Below are 23,683 nucleotides of genomic sequence, written 5' to 3' on the forward strand. Positions count from 1 at the left end.
TATAAGTTCTTCAGTTATTGTTGGAAAATTGGCTTAAGCTGTGATTTGAGCTAAGCTTTCTGAGTGACCTGAAATTCTTCTGCCTCGTCACTTATTGGCAGTTGTTTTCATTTAAATCCTCTCCATGTTTGCCTGAGTTATGCCGCAGGATGTGGTCTCTTTGATTGCTGACTTGGGAAAGGGAACAGAGATCACCCCATTTAGATGAGTTTGGTGGCCTGCAGAGGGCTTGAGCCATGGATGGCCATAGTGAGTGTTTTCAGTGTGTTATAAGGCTTGATTTAACCAGTTCATTTACTGTCCTCTCAATTTAGATTCCTGCAGCCTTCATTGTCGTTGGATTGTTTGCAGCCCTAACAAGGCAGTCTGCAATGAAGATGTTACAAAAATTATGTACTTACTTCTCTGTAGAACTCAGTCAGGTATTTATTGAGTACTGTTCACACACAGTTTGAGCATCTGTCATGGCACTGGTCCCTGTGTCATGGTTGGGAAAACTGAGTGAGTCACAGAGGCAAGAGCCAGCTAAACACCGTTACTGAGAGCTCTGTTATCAGCCCTATGCATCTCATTTGCATCTCTCTTGCTGTTCATAAAGAACTCTATGGACCTTATGACATGGCTACACTGATGCCTATTCTGCAGATGGGTCACAGAGGTCATTTGCCCAAGGTCTCAGATATTAAGTAGCAGAACTGAGTCTTTACTGAGCTGTCCTCTTCTTCACTAGGCTGAATTGCCCAGGCTGCAGCTGCATGTCATGAAATCAGCAGTGTAGGTGAAGAAAGCAAAACACAACACTGTTAGTAGGCCCTTTAATGCCAGTGGTCAAAAATGTTAACCCAAGAGACAACAAATTAGGAATGTCATTGTACTCTGACAGGTGAAGGCTCAGGTGGCTATCCTCATTTTTTTGTTCAAATTGCCAGGTTTAAGGGCTCCCCCAAGGATGTGTGTAGGATTTGGGAGCAGTTATCTCCATGATTGTTTTTTCTTCACTGTACCTATTGCCCCCATCTTCCTTTTCTCCCATTCTGATTTGCATTTTGTCTCCCCCACTCCCTGAGGAAGGAGTGAGAATAGAGTTCCATCCTTCAGTGGTGATGTAGAGAGAGATTCCACCCTAGGAATTTTGTTGCTCTAGTTATTCCTGTGGATTTCCTCTCTCCATATTCAAGTTAAGGGGCCTTTGTGACAAGCACTTGGGAAATTGCAGAGGTCAGGATTAGCTGATACTGTTTGGAAATAATTCCTAGATTCATGCTTAGCTGTGGAGGTAACAGGTACTGTAAGAAGAGAACAAAGCCACTTACAATGTCAGGGTCCCGGGGACTGAGAAGGTAGCGGGGAGGATTAAAAATTAAAGCAGCATATATTGGCGCTGTACTTTTAAAACTCCTTATAAAATTATCACTTTTGTTTTTTTGTGGTATCTGGGATCAAACTCAGGACCTTGCGCTTGCAAGGCAGGCAGTGGAACCACTGAGCTAAATCCCCAGCCCTAAAATTATGATTTCTGTTTAAAGAAAATAAATGAGAACAGAGGGTATGTTTAGAATATAATCTTTTGTGTTTTAAAATTGACTAATGAGCAGTTTTAGCACTTTCATTTGGTTCTCAGTCAACCTGTGTTCAGTGTCAATTAACCAATAAATATGAAAAACAAGAGTCAAAAAAGGCTGTACACTTCTGCTAATGAGCTGCTAATGAAATTGTGCTTGGGTAGGAAAGGGAGGCACTCTGGAATCCTTAGGAGTCTTCTTCAGGAAATGATCAGTGAAAGAGTTGAGGCTCCTGACCCCAGGGAAATGGCACATGTAACTCTTTCTCTCCCAACTTCCCAGTTTTCCTTCCTCATTACGAAGTGAAACTCATGCCAGTATCTCACAGTTAACTTCATTTATAATGAGAATTTTAAAATTTAGTTTTATTTGACTCAGATGCTGTGGTTTATGTCCAATTGCTTGAGCTTAGGTGTCTAGATTATTTCCCTTTCTTTTCTAATTTTCTTAAGTCTTTTTCTTCTAACCCCCACTGCATAAATACCCATATACACAAATGAAGATAGAGGAAAATCTGAATAAGCTCAGGGTTCTGTAGGAGCAAGAGAACAGAAAGTGGATGGGAGGGGATGATACAAAGAGAGAAGTGGCAGGAGCTGGTGGACCATAGCAGTAGAGAAAGTTATTGTAAACCATGTTCTCAGCATGAATATAAAAGCCCAAGTGCTCTGACTAAGGGGCTGTGCTGTCCTTGCCAGGTCTTCTATGTTCAGAAGACACATTGAAGGTGGACATATTGGGGAGCAGGGATCATCAACCATAGTTCCTGGGAGAAAATAGTCCATTTGCCATCTTTTGCTCAGTCTCCTTATGCCTCTCCTGGATTCGTTAAATTTGCACCTGTGATAAGTCCCTGGGGCTCATGGGAGGAGTTGGTCGTCCTCAGAGGTCTGATGCTTTTTGTCGGGGAGGAGTGTTAATAGGGCTATGATAGGAATCCTAGTTTTTCTTGTCAAAATGCTGTCATTCCTTAATGCTCTCTCAGTCTTTCCTTTCCCTACACATTTCCTTGGTTCATTTTTATTATGTCTGTTTAGGGTAATTATAACCACCTGGTCTCCTGTTTCTTGTCTCCCAGTTTTGTATGCTGAGCTCTAAATGCTTCAACATTGCTCAGTTGAACATTGCTCGGTTGAAACATTGCTCCGTTGAAAACAATCTCTGGATTTGGAATTTTAAGTGTCCTTTATCTCTCTCTGCCATTTACTTTCTACTCCTCAGTGGCTGAGACTGGTACTGTTCATGCTGTTACCCTTCTTTAGTGCCCATCACAAAAGGGCAGATGACCCTCAAAGAAAGGATACACAGTAGCCTGCAGTAGGAGGAGTGCCTAGAAAAGAGCAGGTTCCTTCCCGGTCTTCATTAAGTGCTTGTTCACTCGTCATTTGTGGAAGGAGGCTCACCGCATCCTGATAACTGTTCAGGGTACCTTTCCTACTGTAATGGAAGATCAGGGTACCTTCCTTACTGTAACAGAAAATCTAAGTAGCATTGATAATCTTTGCTCCTGTGTACTCTGTGTATAGAGGTTGGAAACCAGGCATCATTGGTCCTCCTTGACCAGTGGCAAGGAGGCAGTGCTTAGGTTGCAGCAGATGAGATATTGGAAGGTAGTTCTGGGGGGACAGTGGGAGTTGTTGGACTAGCTATTCTGAGAGGGTTTGATGCAGTTTAGAAATTTCTGCCCTAGTGGAAGCCATGCCAGAGAACTCTTCTAAAGCCTTATTCAGATTCTAGATTCTGTGACTCAGAGTAAAAAAATCATTTTGAAGAATATTTTTATTTTTTTTGCAGTTTGTTATTGTTTCATCTGGTTTTAAATGCATAAATATTAATTACTATAATCCAGAATGGGCAGAATGGGTCATTATATATTTTGCTATTTTTTTTTATTAAAAAAATGGTCTCCACTAGTGGTTCACTTAAAAGAAAACATTAAGCTCCGGTTAAGGGTTCAGCACCCTAGAAAGGTTTCTGCACATTTTCCTGTTACTCGTTCAGTTTAAGTCCTGCCTTGGAGACAGGATAAATGCTCATTTGTGTGAGGCAGGGATCTTGCCAGGACTTGTTTAGGGGTTTTGAATAAAAAGGCTGGAGCATAGGGCTGTGGTTGTCATGGCAACTAGGTCTGTGAAGTCTCAGCTCTGACCAGCCCTCGTTAGGTTGGCAGCCCCAGTGAGGTACGTGGCGTTGCTTTCTGTACCATATTCTTCCTATTATTCTCAGCCTGAGGAAGGAGCAGCATGCATAGAATTTGACCTTTCTGGAGGCCTACTGTATGCCTGGAGCTGAGCCTGAGCTGGGGTATAAGTAATTGGTCCCTGCCCTTCAGAAACAGAGCATAATAGGGAGATTTTACCCTTAACACACACTTGTAGGACTTGACAAATAAAATGCCTTTTTTTCCATCTGGGTTGACATTTATCTTTTGGGGGAATGTGTGAGGGACTGATTTTCCCAAAGCACTTTTTACTTCTTTTGAGCAATGACAGTTCTTTCTCATTAGTTCTTCACAACAGTGTTCTGCCCTTGTGTCCAGCTATGATCCTAAATCCCTAGAGTGGGAGGTTTCCAGCAGGATCATACTGCTTGTCCCTCTTGAAGTCACAGAACTATCAAAGCATCTGATGCCAAGGCAGAGCAGTGTGGTATCCATCTCAGTTGGCCCTATCTCTGGACTGAAACCTTACTTACCACAGGTACCACCTCAACAGGGTGCTGCCACTGTGAGTCCAGGGAACACAGGTTCCTAATCACTGGGCACTGGGAAGAATTGGGACAAAGACTGAGGCAGGCAAAATTTTTAATAAGTGAAGTGTATCTTTTCCAGCAATGACAAATGGGTGACTGTGGACTGAATTCTGTTTATAGAAATGTTTTGTTTAGCTTTTAGATGTTTAAATTTGAATGCTTTGTGAAAGGGTACTTTTTACAGGCCTCACAATTCTGTTTTCTGACAGATAATCCTCCTCACTCATCTTTCTTCCTGCTTGTCTCCTGTGGGCATTTGAGTTGGCTCTAGGATCATTATTTCTTACTTGCCCTTCTTCTAGGATTCCCCCTACTTAGATACTTCATGGTTTCAGGGTAGGCTCATTTTCCTGCCTTGCCCGGAGCTACCCTCCTGGGTCTGTGTTGAGACTTTGAAATTAGCTTTGTGTCCTTGCCCCTGGAAAGACTTATTGTCATACTGGACTGCCTCTGGTAGACCAATTGCTGCTGAAGGGAATCGAAAGAGATGGTACTGCTTTATCTGAATAAATAAAAATTTTAAACAACTTTATTGAGATATAAGTTATATACCATCACGTTTAATCACTTAAAGTATATAATGGAAATATTTCTCAGATGCCCTAGAGAAGGTAGGTAGAAGAGAGGGGCAGTTTCTAGACTGTGGTGTTTCATGGACCTGAAAAACTTCAAAACAAAATTTTGGGAACCAAGGCCACCTTTTTACTGTGCTGAGTTAAAGGTTTTAAGCACGGAAACAACCATCATCACCATCATCTTGTTTTATAAAAGGACATTTTAACACTAAAAAGAGAGAAACTATAATTTCAAATAAAAACTATCATTTTATTGGATGCTCCTAACTTTCTTGTTTCAGGACCATTGGAATGAATTGCGACAATAAACAAAGCACCTCAAAGCTTGGTGGCTTAAAACAACAGTAATTTTTTGTTTGGATAGCTCTAACTCTTAAACTGTAGTAATAGTTCACATCCCCTTCAGGTGCCCACAAATAAAAAGTTCACTGAAGTAGGATGTGGAGGGATTGGGAACCACAAAATACAATAGAAATATTAACAGATGAGCTATGTATTACAAATCAATAACAACCATGCTGAAGGAAGTGGCGGGGGAACTCAGTTGAAGCGACTTTGTGAGACAATACCTTGAGGAGATACTTTAAAGCCAAAAACAACAAAAAAAAACTATACATAAAATATGTGATTAGTATGATAAATTTGTTTCTCATAGATGTATAGGTTGACAATTTAAAAATTATTTCTATATTAGAATTGAAAAGTAAGTAAATACAGCATATTGTAGATATTAAGAGACAAATTTCTCACTGTTGGGGGAAAAAGGTTAGAGATAAGAGAGGTAGGAAGACAAATGAACCTGTGGTATTAGGTTAGAATCTATGGTATCAGTAAAAACTTGCAGCCTTAAAGATATATATAGGTAAATAGAAATAGAGATTGTGTTTGTGTATGTTTGTGTGTATATAAGAAATAGTACCTCACATGCATGAAATATCTAATTCTGTCCTCTCAGCGGTTGGAACCACTGACACCTAGATGAACATGTGTAGCACGTAGATCTTGGCTGCTAAACACTGTTCTCAAATTTTAAAAACAACAAAACAAAACAAAACTGAGGCTCTGGAGAAGTGGCTAATTCCAGGGCTGGGGAAAGGAAAGTATAAGATACACCTGGAACTTATGAAAGCAGAAAATGTTGGTAAGGGATAAGGAATGTGTTACTATATTTGTTCTTAGCCAAAAGCCTGAGAAACAGTGGAAAGGGACTTTTTAAAGGAATATAAAAGCCAACCTGAAGGAGGTCCTAGTTTCTAAAGCTGAAACAATTTAAACAGCAAAATAAATAATAAATCACAGTGGTGATTCAGACAGATTCCCCTAACAATGCTCAAAGTTTTAAAGAAAAAAAGGGATCTGTATCCTCTGAATGTATTTCCCTCATCGTGTAAAAAATATAATTTAGTGGTTTTTAAATGGTGTGCAACTGTCACAAGTATAATTCTAGAACATTTTCAGCACCTACAAAGATAATTCAATACTCATTAAGAGTCATTCCCCATGAGCCAGGTGTAGTGGTTGCACATCTGTAATCCCAGCACTCAGGAGGCTGAGGCAGGAGGATCGCTGTGAATTTGAGACCAGCCTGGGCTACATAGTGAGTTCCAGGTCAGTCTCAACTACATAGTGAGACCCTGTCTCAAAAAAGCAAAAAAAAAAAACAAAAACAAAAAACAAAACAAAGATCATTCCCCATTCTTATCTTCCTCCATCTGGATGACTATTGATCCTCTGTCTTTATGGATTTTCCTATTCTGGATGATTCATATAAAGAGTCATGAAATTTTGTGTGCGTGTGTGTGTGTGTGTGTGTGTGTGTTTCATTTAGCATAATCTTTTCAGAGTTCGTCTGTGTTTTGGTAGGGGCCAGGGATTTAGCTCAGTGGTACTGCTGCCTGCCTTGCCAGTGCAAAGTCCCGAGTTCAATCCCCAGTACAAAAAAAAAAATTTTGGTATTTTCATTTCTTTTTATGGCTGAATAGAGTTTTAGTTTGTGGATGTGCTATATTTTGTTTAGTCATTTATTAGTTGATGGACATTTGGGTTATTTCTACATTTTGGGCTGCTATAAATAATGCTGCTATGAACATTTAAGTACAGGTTATTGTGTGAACATGTTTCTAGTACTCTTGGATATACACATAGGTGTGGAATTTGTGGGTTGATGTATAGCTCTATGTTTAACTTTTCATTGTTACTACATTTTGGCATTTTCCCATTATTTTTGTTTACTACAGTAGAAAAGTTAGAAATTACCTTTATTTGTTGACCAAGGCAAGAGTGAACAGTAAGAAGGCATGAAATCACAAACCCTGTGATATCACACTCTCAGAAAGACCTGGCATCATTTTTTGTGCTTCTGCTAGACATGTATAACCTTAATTTAATTGTGAGAAGATGCCAGAAAGTCCTGAATAACTGTTCATTATTCTTCAGGAGTGCTGGGGTGATAACAAGGAAAGTCTTAAGTGAGGATCTGCTGCACCATACCAAAGGCTAGGATAAAAAGCCACATGGGGTTCTGGAATGAAAAAGACATCAGAGGAAACACCAGTAAAAGTTGAAAAGATTTTTAATTGGTTAATAATAATTGTACTGTAATTATGTAAGGTATTAACATTGGGAAAGGGTATTTGGGATATATGGAAACTATACTGTTTGTGAAATTTTATGTAAATTATCATCATCATCATCATTTTATTTATTTATTTTTTTGGTACTGATCGAACTTGGTAGCTTGCACTTGCGAGGCAGGCACCAGAACCACTGAGCTAAATCCCTAGCCCCTCATATAAGTTTAAAGGTAATTAAAAGTGAAAAAGAAAAGAAATTCATTTACTTTGATTCACATGTTTACATATTAGTACAACTTGGCTGATCATGCCTGGGCTCATGTTGGCTGATCAGGCCTCTTCCTAGTCTGCTGTTTGGTCCAGAACTGTTCCATGGATCTCTCATCTTTCTTGGACCAGAAGTGGCGAGTTCTTTTGGTGATAAAACACTCCCAAGTGACAAGCTAATTACAAGAGCACATTTTATTTATTTGTTTATTTTTGGTAACGGGGATTGAACTTGGGACCTTGAGTTTGTGAGGCAGATGGTAGATCCACTGGGCTAAATCCCCAGCCCAAGAGCACATTTTAAACATCTGTTTGTGGCACATTTGCTAATACAGTATCTCATTGGCGAAAGCATCTCTCAGTCCAACTCCAAAGTCGCGAGGCAGGAAAGTATACTCTACTGCTAGTAGGAGGAGCTACAAGGTCACGTGGCAAACATAGTGACAGCCGGGCGTATAAAATATTGGTAACAATGCTGTTTTTTCCCTCTTGGAAAAGCAGTTTCTACCTGGGTCCTGGACTATGCTTGAAGTCAGTGACAGGCCCAGTGGGAGTCAAAACTCAAGCATGAGGTGACCTTGTTTAATACAATTTCTACAGTCTGATACGCAACCTTAGGACCTGCTCCAGGGAGTCAGTGGAGGCTAAAAAGCCACTGTAGGCTTTGCAGGCTTGTCTGCCTTTCTGGATTCCAGTTTTACTTTCTACCTGCCTTCCACCTGTAACCCCTCCCTGTTTGTATATTGTAACTTCTCTTTTCCTGTGCTTGTTCTTTCCCAATATTTTTGTTTGTTTCTTTGGGTACTTTTCTTCTTTTGCAGAAGCTAAAAGATGCAGGTTATGTCATATTCTCTCTAATTTGGCCTTTTTCCCAATGGGGTGGAAACATTTGAAATACTGTTTTGGGTTTTTTGGGTTTTTTGTCTTCTTCTTCTTCTGCCACTGCTGCTGCCTTGGCTGGCTTTTTATATTTTAAATGAGCATAACCTAGTTAATGCTATTGTGGTTGCTCTTGCCCCCTGTGGCGGCTTATGTGAAAAGTGTAATTTTGGAATTTTCTCCAAATAAAATAATGATTCACATGAGATCTTAGTCTCTTCTTTGGCTAGCTTAACAACATCTAACATGTTATATCTGAAGTTCATAAACTCATGCAGCCCCCCAACCATTTGTAACTGTGATAAAAACCAAAAAACTAAGACTACTGTTATTATTCTTAGTACTAATATTATAGCTAATAAAATTAACTTAACATGGCTAATTATTATTAATCTGTCTTCCCTAGTGAAAATACTTATTGACCTTCCCACACACTTATAGGTCAGCCAGGATTTCCTCTCTTTCATTTAAAAATTTTCATTCACCAAATAATTGAGAGACTTTACAGCATGCTAGGTCATGTGATAACATTAGGGAAAAAATGGTGAGCATTTAACCAGATAAATTAAAAAACTAAAATGTAATTTCTGATTGTGGTAAATGCTATAAAGAAAGGGTCCATGGTACTGAAAAAAGGCCTTTGGGGTTGATAAGAGGCTGAGGAAACGGGATACCTCTCAGAGGAAGTGACCCTTAGGCTGGGAGTAGAGAAGGTGAGGAGATGGATATTGGAGTTAGAACATTCTGGGCAAAAGGAACAGCAGATGAAATGGCTCCTTGACAGCAGAAAGCATTTTTTTTTTTTTTTTTTTTTTTTTTGGTACTGGGGATCAAACTCAGTTCCTTGCACTTGCAAGGCAGGCATTGGAACCATTGAGCTAAATCCCTGGTCTGAAAGCATGGTTTTTTGATGCAGTGGGTAAAAGGTCAATTGCTAGGAGGATGGGACTGAGGGGTTGATAAGGCTGAAGAGATAGGAAGGAGCCAAATACCAGAGAATCTCATCAACCAGGGTGAAATTTTCATCTTTATCCTACGGATAGTTGGAAACTATTAAAAGAAGTAGAAAAATTACATAGAACTATATTTTGTGGGTGAAAAGGTTGTGAATACTATCCATATGAGAGGTGGTGATGGTTTGGACAAAGGCAGGGGTGGGAAAATGGAGGAGAAGGTTTAAATTTAAGGCATATAATAGGAGAAGCCAACGGGTTTGAAAGATAAGAAAGAGTATGGGGAATGGTAAGTAAAGGTGTATGTCAATGAAGATCTGGCTAGCATCCAGTCAAGAAGTGGCTGTGTTGTTTTATTAGTTTGGGAATCTCTCTGGGTGACATAACCTCTCGCCATACTACAGTCACAGAGATGGTTAATAGCAGAGAAGTTACTTCTTTCCCCGTGATTATAAGAAAAAGACAGAAATATCTCCTTCCAGAACTATTTTCCCCTGCCATTAGTTTTATTTTCCTATGCCAGGAAAATAAACCCAGACTTCCAATTGGTATACTAAGCCAGCGGCCCCTACAGCTCTTCCAGTCCTGTCAGCCTGGTCTACTTCTCCACCCTAGTGGCCTGTCAGTTTCTTTGTTAGAACCTTTGCTTTTGGTATTCATTCTATTTCACATTTCTTTTTTCCCTGGTCTGTACCTCTCTTTTTGCCTCTTTTGACCCTCAACCTTATCAGGTAGCTTCCATAAAGAAGGGTTCCTCTAATGTATTCTGAACTTACTTCCCCTCAGTTCCTCACTCATGGTTGCAGACACCCATAGTATGTTAGCATAATGGTAGCCAGCTGTGCTGGGGGGAATACAGGAAGCAGTCTTTGTGTTGTGCCACTTGGTATGTAACTAACAGCAAGGCATATGCACATGTAAATGGGTGAGTTTTACCCACATTAAGCACCATATTACATTTTTGTGTATTTATAATTTGTTTTATTAAATATTTTCCTTTGATTTTTCATGTAGAATTCACCCAATTCAGTATAATATTGCATAAAAACCCACTTTTACAGCTTTGGAAGAAGGTTGTAAGTGAGTCATCAGGTGACTTGGCTACTGATAATGACTTGGATCATGTGAGCCAAAGAAGTTAGCAAGATATGGCAGAGAAATACAGAATGAAGACCTTGATTCAGATGAGAAAAAAAACAGTAATGTAAATATTTGACTAGTCAAAATGCTGCAAAATTGTCAGGTATACTTGAGTAATCCAACATTAGAACTAGATTAGAAAATGTTATTAGGTTCTTGCCAGGGGTGAAACTTGGTGGACAGAATGCCAACGCTGTGATTCAATGTTGGCGATTGTTTGTAATGTACAATATGTTAAAAGATGTTTTGAAATACACTAATGAAATGCAAGTAATACATTTTATATGCATCAATAGTAATACTCAAAAATATATTTATTGGACCAGGGATTTAGTTCAGTGGTTCCTCTGCCTGCCTTGCAAGCACAAGGTCCCGACTTTGACCCCAGGTACAAAACACACACACACATCCACACATCATGACACTTGACTATCTGAACTAAAATGCTTCATGACAGGACTTTTATCATTCTGATTCTCAGAATGTAAAAGATTTTCGGAGAAGTGACAGATGTGACATTGCGCTTTTAGAACAATACAAACCAAGCACGGCATCACACTTCTGTAATCCCAGCACTTGGGAAGCTGAGGCAGGAGGATATGAGTTCAAGACCTGCCTGGGCTACATAGTGAGTTCAAAGCCGCTCTGCACTACAAAGTGAGACCCTATCTCAAAAAACCAAACAAAAAAGAATTTAGAACAGTACTGACACTGAAGAGATTTGGTTTCTTTCAAAATTGCCTATTTTGTTGACAAAAAGATTCACCAAGAAAGAAAAAAAAAATCTGACAATTTGGCTGCTATTTGCTCATTTTTTAAAGCTTTGTTTCAAACTGTCAAACAATTTATATACCATCTGAATACATGACAGTTGATGAACAACTTACGTCATTTCATGGTTGTTGAAGCTTTTGGCAATATATGCCAAATATGTTATAAAAATATATGCCAAATATATTATAAAAATATATGTCCTAGTAGATGTGAAGACATTTTATACCTTGAATTTAGAAATTTATCCTGGAACTCAGCCACCAAGTCTTTATTTATATAGTAATAAACCATATGACGTTGTGATCAGACTTACTGTACCTACTTGAAAAAATAACCCATATCTCACATTTGACAATTGCTTTACTAGTTACCCATTGATATTACATTTGCTAAAAAAAAACAAACCACCACCACCACCAACCACAACAAAAACACTAGTTGACTAGCACAGGAACTATTGGCAAGATGAAAAAAATGTTGCAAATTTATTATAGTCCAATCTTTGGATTTCAGAAAGATGCAACACTGGCCTCCTATATGGCAAAGAAAAACAAAATAGTATTGAATCTGTCAACATTACACCATAATGATAAGATTGATAGTGAAGCCAGGTGTGGTGGTGCACACCTCTAATTCCAGCACTCTGGAAGCTGAGGCAAGAATATCCTGTGAGTTCAAGGTTAGCCTGTGCTACATAGTGAGTTCTAAGCTAGTCTGGATTACATTATAGTAAAGAAAAGCAAAGTAATATTGATACTGTCAAGTTACACCACGATGACAAGATTGATAGTGAGGCCAGGTGTGGTGATGCACTTGGTGTGAGTTCAAGGACAGCCTGTGCTACATATACATAGTTTCACGCTAGGGTATACTATAAGACTGGGTAGGGCTGGAGGTTCCCCAAGGTCCTGAATGGCAAAAAAAAAAGGGACTATCTCAGAACATACAAAGATAGATAAATAGGGAATCCTCAATACAAATGAAGCCAGAAATGGTTGCATTTTACAACAAAACGAAAGGTGGAGTGGATGTTGTTGAGGAGTTATGCAGCAAATATGATGTCACTCAAAACATAAAGTGTTGGCCAATAGTTGTGTTTTACTTGCTCCTAAACATGTGAGGCATAGATAGTTTGATAGTTTACAAAGAAAATAACAGGCACAAAATATCATGGAGAAATTTTCTTAGAGGATTTGGGACTGGAATTGACATGTAAACAATTACAACAGATGAAGAACAGTATCTGCCCAAAGAACTCCTCAAAATAATTCTGGTGCAGGGGCCAGGGATTTAGCTCATGGTGCTTCTGCCTGCTCCGCAAGCACAAGGTCCCAAATTCAGTCCCCGGTATGGAAAAACAAAAAGAATTTTGGAGCAGACCAATGAACAGGCAAATGAAACATTACAAGACCTTCCTAAGAAAACAGGAAGACTGGCAAGATGTCGAGTGTGTCCTACCAAAGAAGACAGGAAAACAAAACACATGTGCTGTCATTGTAAGCGAGACCACATGTGAAGACTGCCTTAGGTATGATAATTGAAGCAAAATTATTTCTGTGGTAGAGTTCTATTTGTATTTTCATTATAGTTCACATAGGAATTTATTTATGCTGTTATTTTTTTTAGATTTAGTAAGCAAACAGTTGATATAGAAAACATTAATGTTTATTCTAAACACTCAGTATGTATTTGATATTTTATTGATATTTCATCTTCCTACTAAGTGCACATTGTATAATATAGATGCTCTTGACAAAAGAGGAAGACAAGAGGTGACGAGTATGGTCTGCCAAACAGAAAGGAAAGCTTGGGTTGGAGATTTAGCTCAGGGGTTCTGCAGCCTGCCTTGCAAGCGCAAGGACCTGAGTTCGATCCCTGGTACCAAAAAGAAAGGAAAGCAGCTAAGCACATATGCTATTAGTGTAAGTGGTACTTGAGCACGGAACATGCTGTTGTCATGTGTGTCATGCCTTAGGTAATTGAAGTGAAGATTACTTCTGCAGTAGAGTTTTGTTTGTATTTTCATTGTAGTTCACGTAGGAATTATTTTTTGTTATTTTTTAGATTTTGTAAACAGGTGAACACTTGATGTTGAAAATGTTGATTATTCTAAACATTCTATAATAAAAATTTAATATTTTCTGTTAAGTGCACATTATTTAATATACTAAAACTCAAAATTAAAATTCATAATTTATCAATAGAAATAACTTATAAAAAATAAATGTGGGCATTATATACCCACCATAATGTGCCTTTCAAAAAATTTGCCATGATGTCTCTTAAACACTTTGAGTAGGGCATGGTGGCACACACCTGTAATCCCAGTGCTTGGGAGGCTGAAGCAGGAGGATTATCTTGAGTTTGAGGCCAGCCTGAACTACATAACAAGACCCTGTCTCAAAAAAACAAAAACAGGGGCTGGGGATTTAGCTCAGTGGCACCACACCTGCCTGGCAAGCCGGGTCCTGAGTTCAATTCCTAGTACAAAAAAGCCCACCCAAAATAACAACAAAAAAATCCCACTCTTGGGCGGGGATTAAAAGGAGATAATTACACATATACTCTATACACTATAGGTTCTACAGGATTTCCCTAGTACAGCAGAACAGAAGCAGCTCGTCTTGGCAAGGTATTTTCCTGCTCCTTGGTTGGAGGCAAGAGGAGTGAGAGTAATAAGAATTCACTGTGGTCCTGCTGGAGTTGAGAAAACTGTTGAACTCTTGCTACATCTTTAACCTCTTATACTCAGGATTTACCTTATTATTTTGAGAGAACTTGTGCTGTTTCCTTGGAGGAAATATTTTATTTATTTTTTCTTTTTTTTTCCTCATTGAGTTTATTGGTACATTTTAGGTACACAGTATAGTTATATTCATCATTGGGATCTTGTACCTGGAGGAAATATTTTAGATTGTCCTTATTTTAGATTCTTAAATCAAACTTGGCACTAGCAAGGCAATGGCATCCTGTAGCAGGAGAAAGCAGGGTCAAAGTCCAAGTGTCAGAAGCACCATCTGTGCTTTAAATTTCAAGTCCCCTGAAGGTCCCTTTCCTTGAAATGCTTCATCCCTGCAACTGTTAATGTTCATCTTTATGTTCCTGGAACTTAGCACAGTGGCCTGTTATAAAGTAGTTGCCCAGTTAATATTATTTCCTTGAGTGAGTGAATGGGTGTAACATTCCATTTATAGTATGTGGTGTTGCACAGTTGCTTTTTAACTATCCTTGGGCAATGCATAGGAATAACCATCCATTCACAACACTTGTTTTCCCAGCTAATGGATCAGTTCCTCTAAAATTAGGTGGGTGTAAGTTTTCAGTTTCTCTTGGTTCCACTCCCTGCTTCCTTGGCTTGCTATGTTCTCCTCCATTCCAATCACTTCCTCCTTCTTTCTCATAAATGTTATGAGCGACAAATTTTTTTTGTGCCAAGCTGTGACAAAAGGGCTAGAGAAATTCAGAAGGTGGAGATACAGTAAATTCCATGTTCAAGGAGGCGAGAGCTTCATAGAAGAAGCCCATTCAGTCAGATGAAGATGGTGAAGTAGGAAGCTTGCTGAGAAAACAGGCTGTCTGGGGTTCTGTGAGACTGTCCAGGGAAAGGCGGGAAAAAGTAAAAAAGGAGACAATAATTTAGCCATGTCTTCAGGAGTGAGTGTGTATCTACCATTCAGTGCACATAACAAAAATGTGTGTATGCTCAATTTAAATAAAACACAAAATAGCTTAGATATGCAGGTTCTAATGAGGGGATGTTGGTCTATAGATTTAAGTGTGTATCGTATCTTCCACCTTGCCTCAACATCTTACAGATTCCCTTGTAGATAAGCAAAAGTGGTATATGTGAGTGGGGTGTGTAGGTTAGAGGGAGAGCAAGGCTGGATGGGGGAGGTAAACTGACACAGCAGTTTAGTCCTCATGAAGTAGTAACTCCTGTTGACTTCTTATCCAGCCATTCCAGCTCAGTGTCCCTCCAAGGAGCTTAGATCATATGATCCTTTTTTCTTCTTGGCTTTTAGGTCAGGCCGTTCCTGCAGGATCGCATGTGAGACTGAATCTTCAGACTGGGGCAAGAGAGGTGAAACTCCAGTATGAAGACAAGTTCCAAAGTAATTTGAAAAGGTTGAAAAAAGGCAAAAGGTACAGTGTTAAATGTAGGGACTGGGAGATTAAGTGATGACACTAATTTTGAAATACTGAAACTATTACCTAAATTCATGTGGATTTTTTTTCATTGAGTTTTGAGTTTTAAGTATACAGTACAGTTACATTCATCATTGGGATCTTGTGCCTTTACATGACAGAGCTTGGTTCTCATATTTTTCCCATACCCTTGCCCTCCCTTCACCTGCTCCACCCTCCCCTATTTACAAAGACTTTATTTCCATTTTTTCCTTTTCTCATATTTTTTTCTTTTCCCTTATTTCCTTTCCCCTACCCTTCCCACTTCCCCTTTTCTTCTCATTTCACTTTATCAGTTATACAATTTGGATCTTATTTACACTTTTAGTTTTTCACACCAGAGAAGTTATTTGGTATTTACACATGTGTCTTATTTATTTCACTTGAGTATGACCTCAATATGCATCCATTTTCCTGTGAATGGCTTTCATGTGGATTTTTAAAATTTGAAATTTAATAGCATAGAATTTGTGTCAGATCTATCAGGGTGATATGAAAGTTTACTTCTGCAGTCTTTGGAAAGAAACAGTTTGCAAAAGCAAATTGATACTTTAAAAAAGGCTGTAGGGGGAATGCTTAACCTGCTTCAAAAATGGAGCTGTTTTTCCCAGTACTTTAAGAGCACCCATTTGAATCCCAACAATTAATGTGCTGATTACAGATGAGTCATCTATTCATTAAAACAGGCCTGTTAGGTCTTCTGCTTCGCAGTAATACTTCCTTGGTGAACAATAAAATTGCATTTTAAAGTCTTTAATTCAGACTAACTTTTCCTCTTGTTAGTCAGTATTAAAGCAGGCTTTCTTATAGTATACAAGTAGAAACCACTGCATTCGCCAATGGTTGGAGGTTGCCTTCCTTCTTAATAACCAGCTTAGGTTATTTATTTGATTTTAGAGAATTAGCAGTCTCTGTTTTTCTGTTCATTGCTTCAATTAATAAGGTTTTTTTTTTTTTTTTTTGTATTTCCTGAATGACAGGGAAGAAGGTTGAGGCATGAGGTGGCAGGGATTGCCAGAATCATGCGGTTTGGTAGCTCAGTAAAAAATATCAGCCATGAAGTTTCTGATACAAGGGCCAGCTAATTATGACTTGTGGGCCATATTAGGATTGCTGCCTATTTAGGCCTGTAAGCTAAATTGATTTTTACATCTTTTAATGGTTGGGGAAAACCAAAAGAATAATATTTCATGACTCATGAAAATTATGTAAAATTCATATTTTAGTGTCCACAGATATTTACTGGAAAATAGTAATGATCATTTCTTTACGTTTTGTCCACGGCTGCTTTCTGACTATAGTGGCAAGGCTGAGAAGTTGGAACAGATAGCCCACAAAGTCTAAAATATTATCATACATTTTTATAGATAGTTTGTTCTAAGACATGTAAATTTTGGGAATTAATAATAGATTGAGTAGAAACAACTCAGTCCTTTGATTTGTCTTATTTAATAAATTTTGTAGTTAGACATGAATCAGAAAGGGACCTTAAAGACCCAATTCTTACCTCAGTCTTTTCCTTGACATACCCAACAAAAGGTCATTTAGCCAGTACATGTGCACCTTTAGTCAGGTGGCAGTCACAGTGTCACAGAGCAGTCTAGACAGATTTGGGAAGATTTTGCTTTTAAAAAATTCTTTGTATTGAGCTATATTGTCTTCCTTATAGTCATCCCAGACTGAAAAGAACTTTTCTTTCCCGTTTGTGCAGATAGGCTCATACTGGAGTAGCCCAGGTCATACAATTACTATTCTTACAACCATGTAAGAATCAAATGTCACTGTTATGGCCTCTTCCCACCTTTCTCTGTCCCAACACACGTACGTGCGCATGCGCGCGCGCACACACACACACACACACACACACACACACACACCCTATGTCAGTGTCTCAAAGTATTTAGGAGGTATTTTCTCATGTCTAATCCAAGTTTTATCTTCTAAATAAAAAGCCTATTTTTCCCCAGTGGTTTAAAAAAATTGAGTCAGAAGCTGGACATGATGGCACACGCCTCTAATCCCACTGATGAGACTGAGGCAGGAGTATCATAAGTTTAAGGCCAACCTGGTCCATTTAGCAAGATCCCATCTCAAACCATAAAATGGGTTGGGAATATAGGTCAGTGGTAAAGCACCTGCTTAGTACTATATATGCAAGCCCCTGGACTGGATCCGTAGTTTACCCCACCACCACCACGGAGCCATCGATGTGTCTATAGAGAGCATCATAAGGGAGAAAAACTTGTTCTCACTCCTGCCTCTTCTCTCCTTTGGAGTGTTTCTGGAAGCTCTGCTCTGGAATGGCCTTCAGGATATGTCATACATTTCCTCTTCCTTATCAGTAGTTATAGCCAATGGCAAAACAAACTGAACAGAAGTCCAAAGGCTTTGACCAGGTTTTATGGTGCTGTAAGCTCAGTGAGTACATCTGCTGTGTGTGTGTGTGTGTGTGTGTGTGTGTGTGTATGAAAAGGCAAATGCTTGTGTGTGTAGAGGGGGATGAGAGCTGTGTGTCTGAGAGTAGTGATAATGTGTGGCCCACAGAGTGGAACTTAGGGCAGCAGAGAGAGACACAAGGCAAGGAAGGATCAGTCCTGTTCAAGTCTAATGGAAGAGGACATAATTTATTCAAGCTATAGCTCCTGAATGCTTAGCTTCCTTGTAAGGGAGAAGGCAGAGTGGTGATATCTTTATGCTTGGCAGTGGATGGTGCTCTGTGGGAAAATGGATTTGGGATTCTCTGCCCTATTTTGTGCCAGTGATTAGAATGAAACATTACTTTTAATGGGTTAACCCATGGTTGACATATGAGTAAGTACTCAATAAATGAGAGTAATTAGCTATTATTAGCATAGAAGTTCTGAGGCTTAGAGAAAACAAGTGTTTTTCTGAAAGTCCTCAGGGGTATCTAGGGTGAATCAAAAATTGGAAGAGCAGAGCACTGAGTACATATCTTTTTTGTGAAAGCTGAGACCTTAGTTCTGAGATATTAGATTGTGCAACTCACGTGCTTGTCCTTCCTGGAGTGCAGCAGGACAGTAGCCCTTTCGACTGTACCTCTGAAGTCTCCACCCTGTCACAACCAGACAGTCTTGTCAAGTACATTCCATAGTCCACACTTCCATTTATCCATATCACCTCTGCTCTTACCTCTCTTCATTGAACTGAATTGAGAGCAAGTGGTGAGATCTTGGCGCACCCTTCCTCTCCCAGTGGATGTCTTCTCTCCAGTCAAGATGAATAGTTGTTGTTGCTTGGATCAGCTCCAGAAGGCATCATGAGCAGAGACTCTAGTCTCTGTAGATTCTTGAGATTACTGCCACATTGATGCCTCTACTTCCTTCCCTTGGAGGCTAGCTATAGAAAATAGCTGGCCTTGGTCCTACTCCAGGGTATCTTAAATCCATTCCTTTGTCAGATCGACATACCTCCTGCCTCTTCTCTAGGCTCAAAGGTTGGTCTTAAAATATAAATCTATCCAACTAATTTTTGTAAAGATAGGTTGGCTTGTCAAATCATGTCAGGCAAACTGGCAGACTCAATTCATTGTCATCCCACCTGCAAATGACATAAATAAGCGTGCATGCTACAGCCTGTCTCTGTACTTTTGCCTTCTAAAATACCCCTGCCCTGGCATGTGGTCAAAGTACACATGATACACAGATATTCCATGTTCATTTCTGCCCAAACACCTGGTTAAAAGCTCTCGGCTTAGAGTGAGATTTTTGTATGCCCTGTTCCCTTTTCTCATTTTTCATGAAATAGCCCCATTTTCAGCTGTGTCTTTCACTCTAACTTCAAGGGAAGGTCACCCTGTTAGATTCTTGACTGTCTGAAAGCACAGATATGGCAGTGTACTCAGGGTTAGAGCTGGGTTGGCCTACATTACCTTAGGGTACTAGCCACCTAGGGCATGTTTTCGGGGAACATTGTGCCTTTCTCCTGACTCTTAGTTTTGTTTTGGTCAGGCTGGATATCAACACCAATACCTACACGTCTCAGGACCTCAAGAGCGCACTGGCCAAATTCAAAGAGGGAGCACAAACAGAGAGTTCAAAGGAAGATGAGGTATATGACATTCTTTCCAGTCTGTAAGCCTGAAGGATGTTCTTGGTTTTTTGTTTTTCCAGTGCTGGAGGTTGAACCCAGGGCCTTGTGTATCCTAGGTAAGTGTTTTACCACTAAACTACATCCTCAGCCCTCTTAAAAGTTCATTTTGAGACAGCATTCCACTAAGTTGCCTGGGCTGGCCTGGTACTTATGATCCTCCTACCTCAGCCTCCTGAGGAACTGGCATTAAACAAGTGTACCCTGGCTTACCTTGGTGTTTTTACTTGGTGTTTTCCTTGGGGGGGGAAATCACTTTTTCCAAAGCTTTTTGAATAAACATTGGATAATCATATTTTAAAATAATTTGAAGAACTACAAATGACAAATGAGAAACCCTTGATAGATAACAACAACAAAAAAGCCAGCTGGGTATGGTGGTACATGCCTATAATACCAGCACTCTGGGAGGTTGAGCCAGGAGGATTACAAGTGTGAGTCCAGCCTGGGCAATTTGGTAACCTAGTGAGACCCTATCATTTTTGTTTTGTTTTTGTGTTTTTTTTTTTTTTTGAGACTGGGTCTCACTATAGTTGAGACTGACCTGGAACTCACTGTGTAGCCCAGTGGTCTCAAACTCACAACGATCCTCCTGCCTCAGCCTTCCCAGTGCTGGCATTACAGGCATGCACCACCATGCCTGGCTAGTGAGACCCTATCTTAAAAATAGGCTGAGGACATAGCTGAGTGTGAATGTCCTGAATTCAATCCTCAGTACCACAAAACAAGACAGTACTTGGAACATTTTTGTGTAGTTTAGGTTAGGACCGTACTTTCCACTACTTATTTAGAAAAAATTATGGCATAATGCTTAGGTGGTCTCACTTTCCATTATCATAGATATGACTGGGATAGAAGGAGATTACAATCCTAGGATTAGATACAAACTTGTTCCAAAAAAACAGAGAAGCTGGACCAGGAAAGATGAAACGGATCTTTGTCCTTAGAGTGTATAGCAAATATATCCATTTGGACCTCAGCCTTCTTATATATAGAACAGGTGACTAGAACAAGTGGATGACTGAGGTTTCCCCCGGTTCTCATTTTCTCTGGGAGCTAAGGGAAGGAGAAGGAAAAAGAAGCAGAATCATAGCCCCTTGGCTATGTCCCTGGTGACTAGAATGGCTCACAGGTACAAATTTTTCAGGAAGAAGTCTTACTTTTAGATGGATCTTGAATGTGTATAGTAGCTAGAGAATATCACAAATTGTTTCTTTACATTTCCAGTTGAATATTTTCAGTCCCTGAAAGAACCTTCTCTGATGGCCCTATTGGAGACATGTGCTTCCTTCCTCTTTCTCCTTACAGTCCCTTTGCCTTTGTCTTCCTCTCTGTCCTGTCCCCCAGGCTTAAACGGACAGCCCTGGTTTCTTGTGGAAGAAGCCTTAGGTCCTTTAGATACTTTAGAACTAAATATTTCTGAGAAAAATGAACCTTTGCGGGTGTGTGTGTTATTGACCTATTTAAGACATGCTAAGCAAGTCTCCATGCCTTTACTCATTTTACCAGAGTCATATGTCTGCCATGGAAAGTGTGTATGTTGTGGGAACCGAGGAACAAGGTGGTGACAGCAGCAGCAATGGGTGAAGGAAGGTGATGCATGAAATTCCATTCTCTGGCACCTGTATTAGCTAGGGTTGGGGACGGATGAGAAAAAGCAGATCTGCTGCCTGGTGAAGGTGAGGGCAGGAGAAAAGAGTGTACATGTCTAGCTACCTGCTTCAGGTATTGGTGCTGCAGTGGCTTGGGCTTGAGCTCCTTTGCAGTTGTGGAGCTGATGGGAACACAAAAGTCACTCAGATTAGTGTCTTCTCTGTGAATGGAAGACCCACTTAACCCCTTCACTTCTCTCTTGGGTAGTACAATGGAATTTTGCTTCCTCATGTAATGACATTTTCCTCTCATAATTCAGTTGTAGAAAAGTATGAATATTTATAGAAAAATGTGAAAAATATAAAAGCAAAAAATTAGTTGAAAGTTTTCTGTTGTTTATTTTTGCAGCTTAAAAATGCCCTTTCTCCTTACCACAGGATCCTAGTACCAGCACCTAAATGCAAAATTCCAGTGCCTACTCATTTGAAGCACCTACCTACTTTCATGCATGGCTGTCATACATTTTTTTCTTACTTCTGTGGAGCTTAATGTTGAGGTTTCTGGGTCCTGAGGTCCTTCTGCTTTTATTTGGAGCTTGTCTGGTCTGCCAGGACTCTGCTCACTGCCAGTGTGCTGTCAGCACTGGCTCTGGGACTGGCAAATAAATTGATGCAAAATAAATTTGGCAATTCCTTACATGTTTAAAGCTTCTGGCTACATATGCCTTCCTATTTTAATTTATTACTTTTTAAAACCATTCTGTGTGATGTCTTTGAGTATAGGATGGTGCTTTTGCTATTTATAAAGACATTATTAGATAGGGGCCAAACCTTTCCATTGTGTGATTTTTGGATTTAAATTTTTTGTGAAGAAGAGCATCAGTTTCATTTTATCAATAGATATCTTAATTTAGGTGGTAAGGTCCTTGTTTTTTAGAAAAGTTCTGTCTCACTTAATAGATTTGGGTTGTTAGGTTAAATGTTACCTGTTTTTCCCTTTATTGTGATACATAGTATTTAATGCTTTATGCCTTAACATGTCAGCTATTGTTTACCTATATCTTACCTATTGTTACATTTTGAAATGACTTTCCAATATATAATGGATGTTGGAAAATGGGGAGAAAGTGTTCAGATGGGAAAGGGAAAAAGGGAGATGGGAGGGAAAAAGGAAGGGACAAGAAAAAAGTGAAAATAGAGGGAAAAGATGGAAACGAAACTTTTGTACATAGGTGGGGGAGCCAGCTTAAGGGATAAAATAAAATTTATTTTTAAAATGAGGCTTTCTTAAGCTTTTGATTCTGAGAAAGAAGTAGTAGACACATTTTTCCCTGTCCTTCTAAAGATGACTAAAGATCCTAGAGGTAACAATAAAAGAAAATACAGAAATCTCTAAAAGGTGATGAAAAGGTGGCAGAGTGGGCAGTGATATTGGAACTTGAATGACATGGCAATGAGTTTCTTGGATTTTCTTTTTGCTCTCTATATCCCAGACTGGGCACTGGAGAGTCCCAAATCCTGGAAATACCTACGGGCGCACAGTTTGGAAAGGTCTAAGGAAAGTCTGCTCTTTCTAGAAAAAAGACCTGGAAAAGGGGTAATCTAACAAGATAAAAACCTTTTTGAAAATATCAGTCCTGCTCCAAACAAAGACCAAGGAAATTCTCTCTTCTCTTGCTTTCTCACTCTCAGTGCCAGTGGACATTGAGGGGAGAGCCTGGATTTCCATCCCCTACTTGATGCTATTAGCAAATGGTACTCTGATTCTTTTACCGGGGTCAGCCAAGTGGGGAGCCTGAAATTGCACCCCCTCCCCATGGCAGTAATGTGATAGAGATTATGAGATGTAGTTTAGTGTGAAAGGCTTTGTTTCAATCCCAGTACCACCAAAAAAGAAGAAAAAAAAAAAAAGGAGAAGAAAGAGCAGCACTTCTACAACATGTGAAGACACAGATAGATGGTGGCTTCTCCAAGCTAGGCAAAGTTTCTTTATCAGGAATGGAATTGACCAATATCTAAATCTTGAACTTCCCAGCCTCTGGAACTGTGATAAATAAATGTGTGTTGTTTAAACCACCCACTCTATGATATTTTGTTACAGCAAAAAGTAAAATGGCAAATGAGCTCTAACATATCAATAATTACTTTAAAATATAAAGGTCTAGATATACCAATTCAAAACAGAATTATCATAATAGGTTTTTTAGATGACCTAAACATATACTATGTATAAGAAACCCATACTCTGCCACCTGCCTTGCAAGCACAAGGTCCAGTTCAATCCCTGGTATCAAAAAAAAAAAAAAAAAAAAAAAAAAAAAAAAA

General features: G+C 39.3%; 1 protein-coding gene across 2 annotated transcripts in view; it reads left to right on the forward strand.

The window, feature by feature from the left end:
• The window catches only part of Sil1 (SIL1 nucleotide exchange factor), a 255,643-nt gene that overhangs the window by 136,618 nt on the left and 95,342 nt on the right, over positions 1–23,683 (forward strand). For both annotated transcript variants that reach the window (XM_010613783.3, XM_010613784.3), the window contains exons 4-5: positions 15,497–15,617; positions 19,628–19,727. In XM_010613783.3, coding sequence (XP_010612085.1) covers positions 15,497–15,617; positions 19,628–19,727 — 221 coding nt within the window. The remainder of the gene's footprint in view (positions 1–15,496; positions 15,618–19,627; positions 19,728–23,683) is intronic.

The sequence above is a fragment of the Fukomys damarensis genome, unplaced genomic scaffold (genome assembly GCF_012274545.1).
Source record: "Fukomys damarensis isolate Sample0158 unplaced genomic scaffold, DMR_v1.0_HiC HiC_scaffold_3, whole genome shotgun sequence".
Classification (NCBI taxonomy): domain Eukaryota; kingdom Metazoa; phylum Chordata; class Mammalia; order Rodentia; family Bathyergidae; genus Fukomys; species Fukomys damarensis.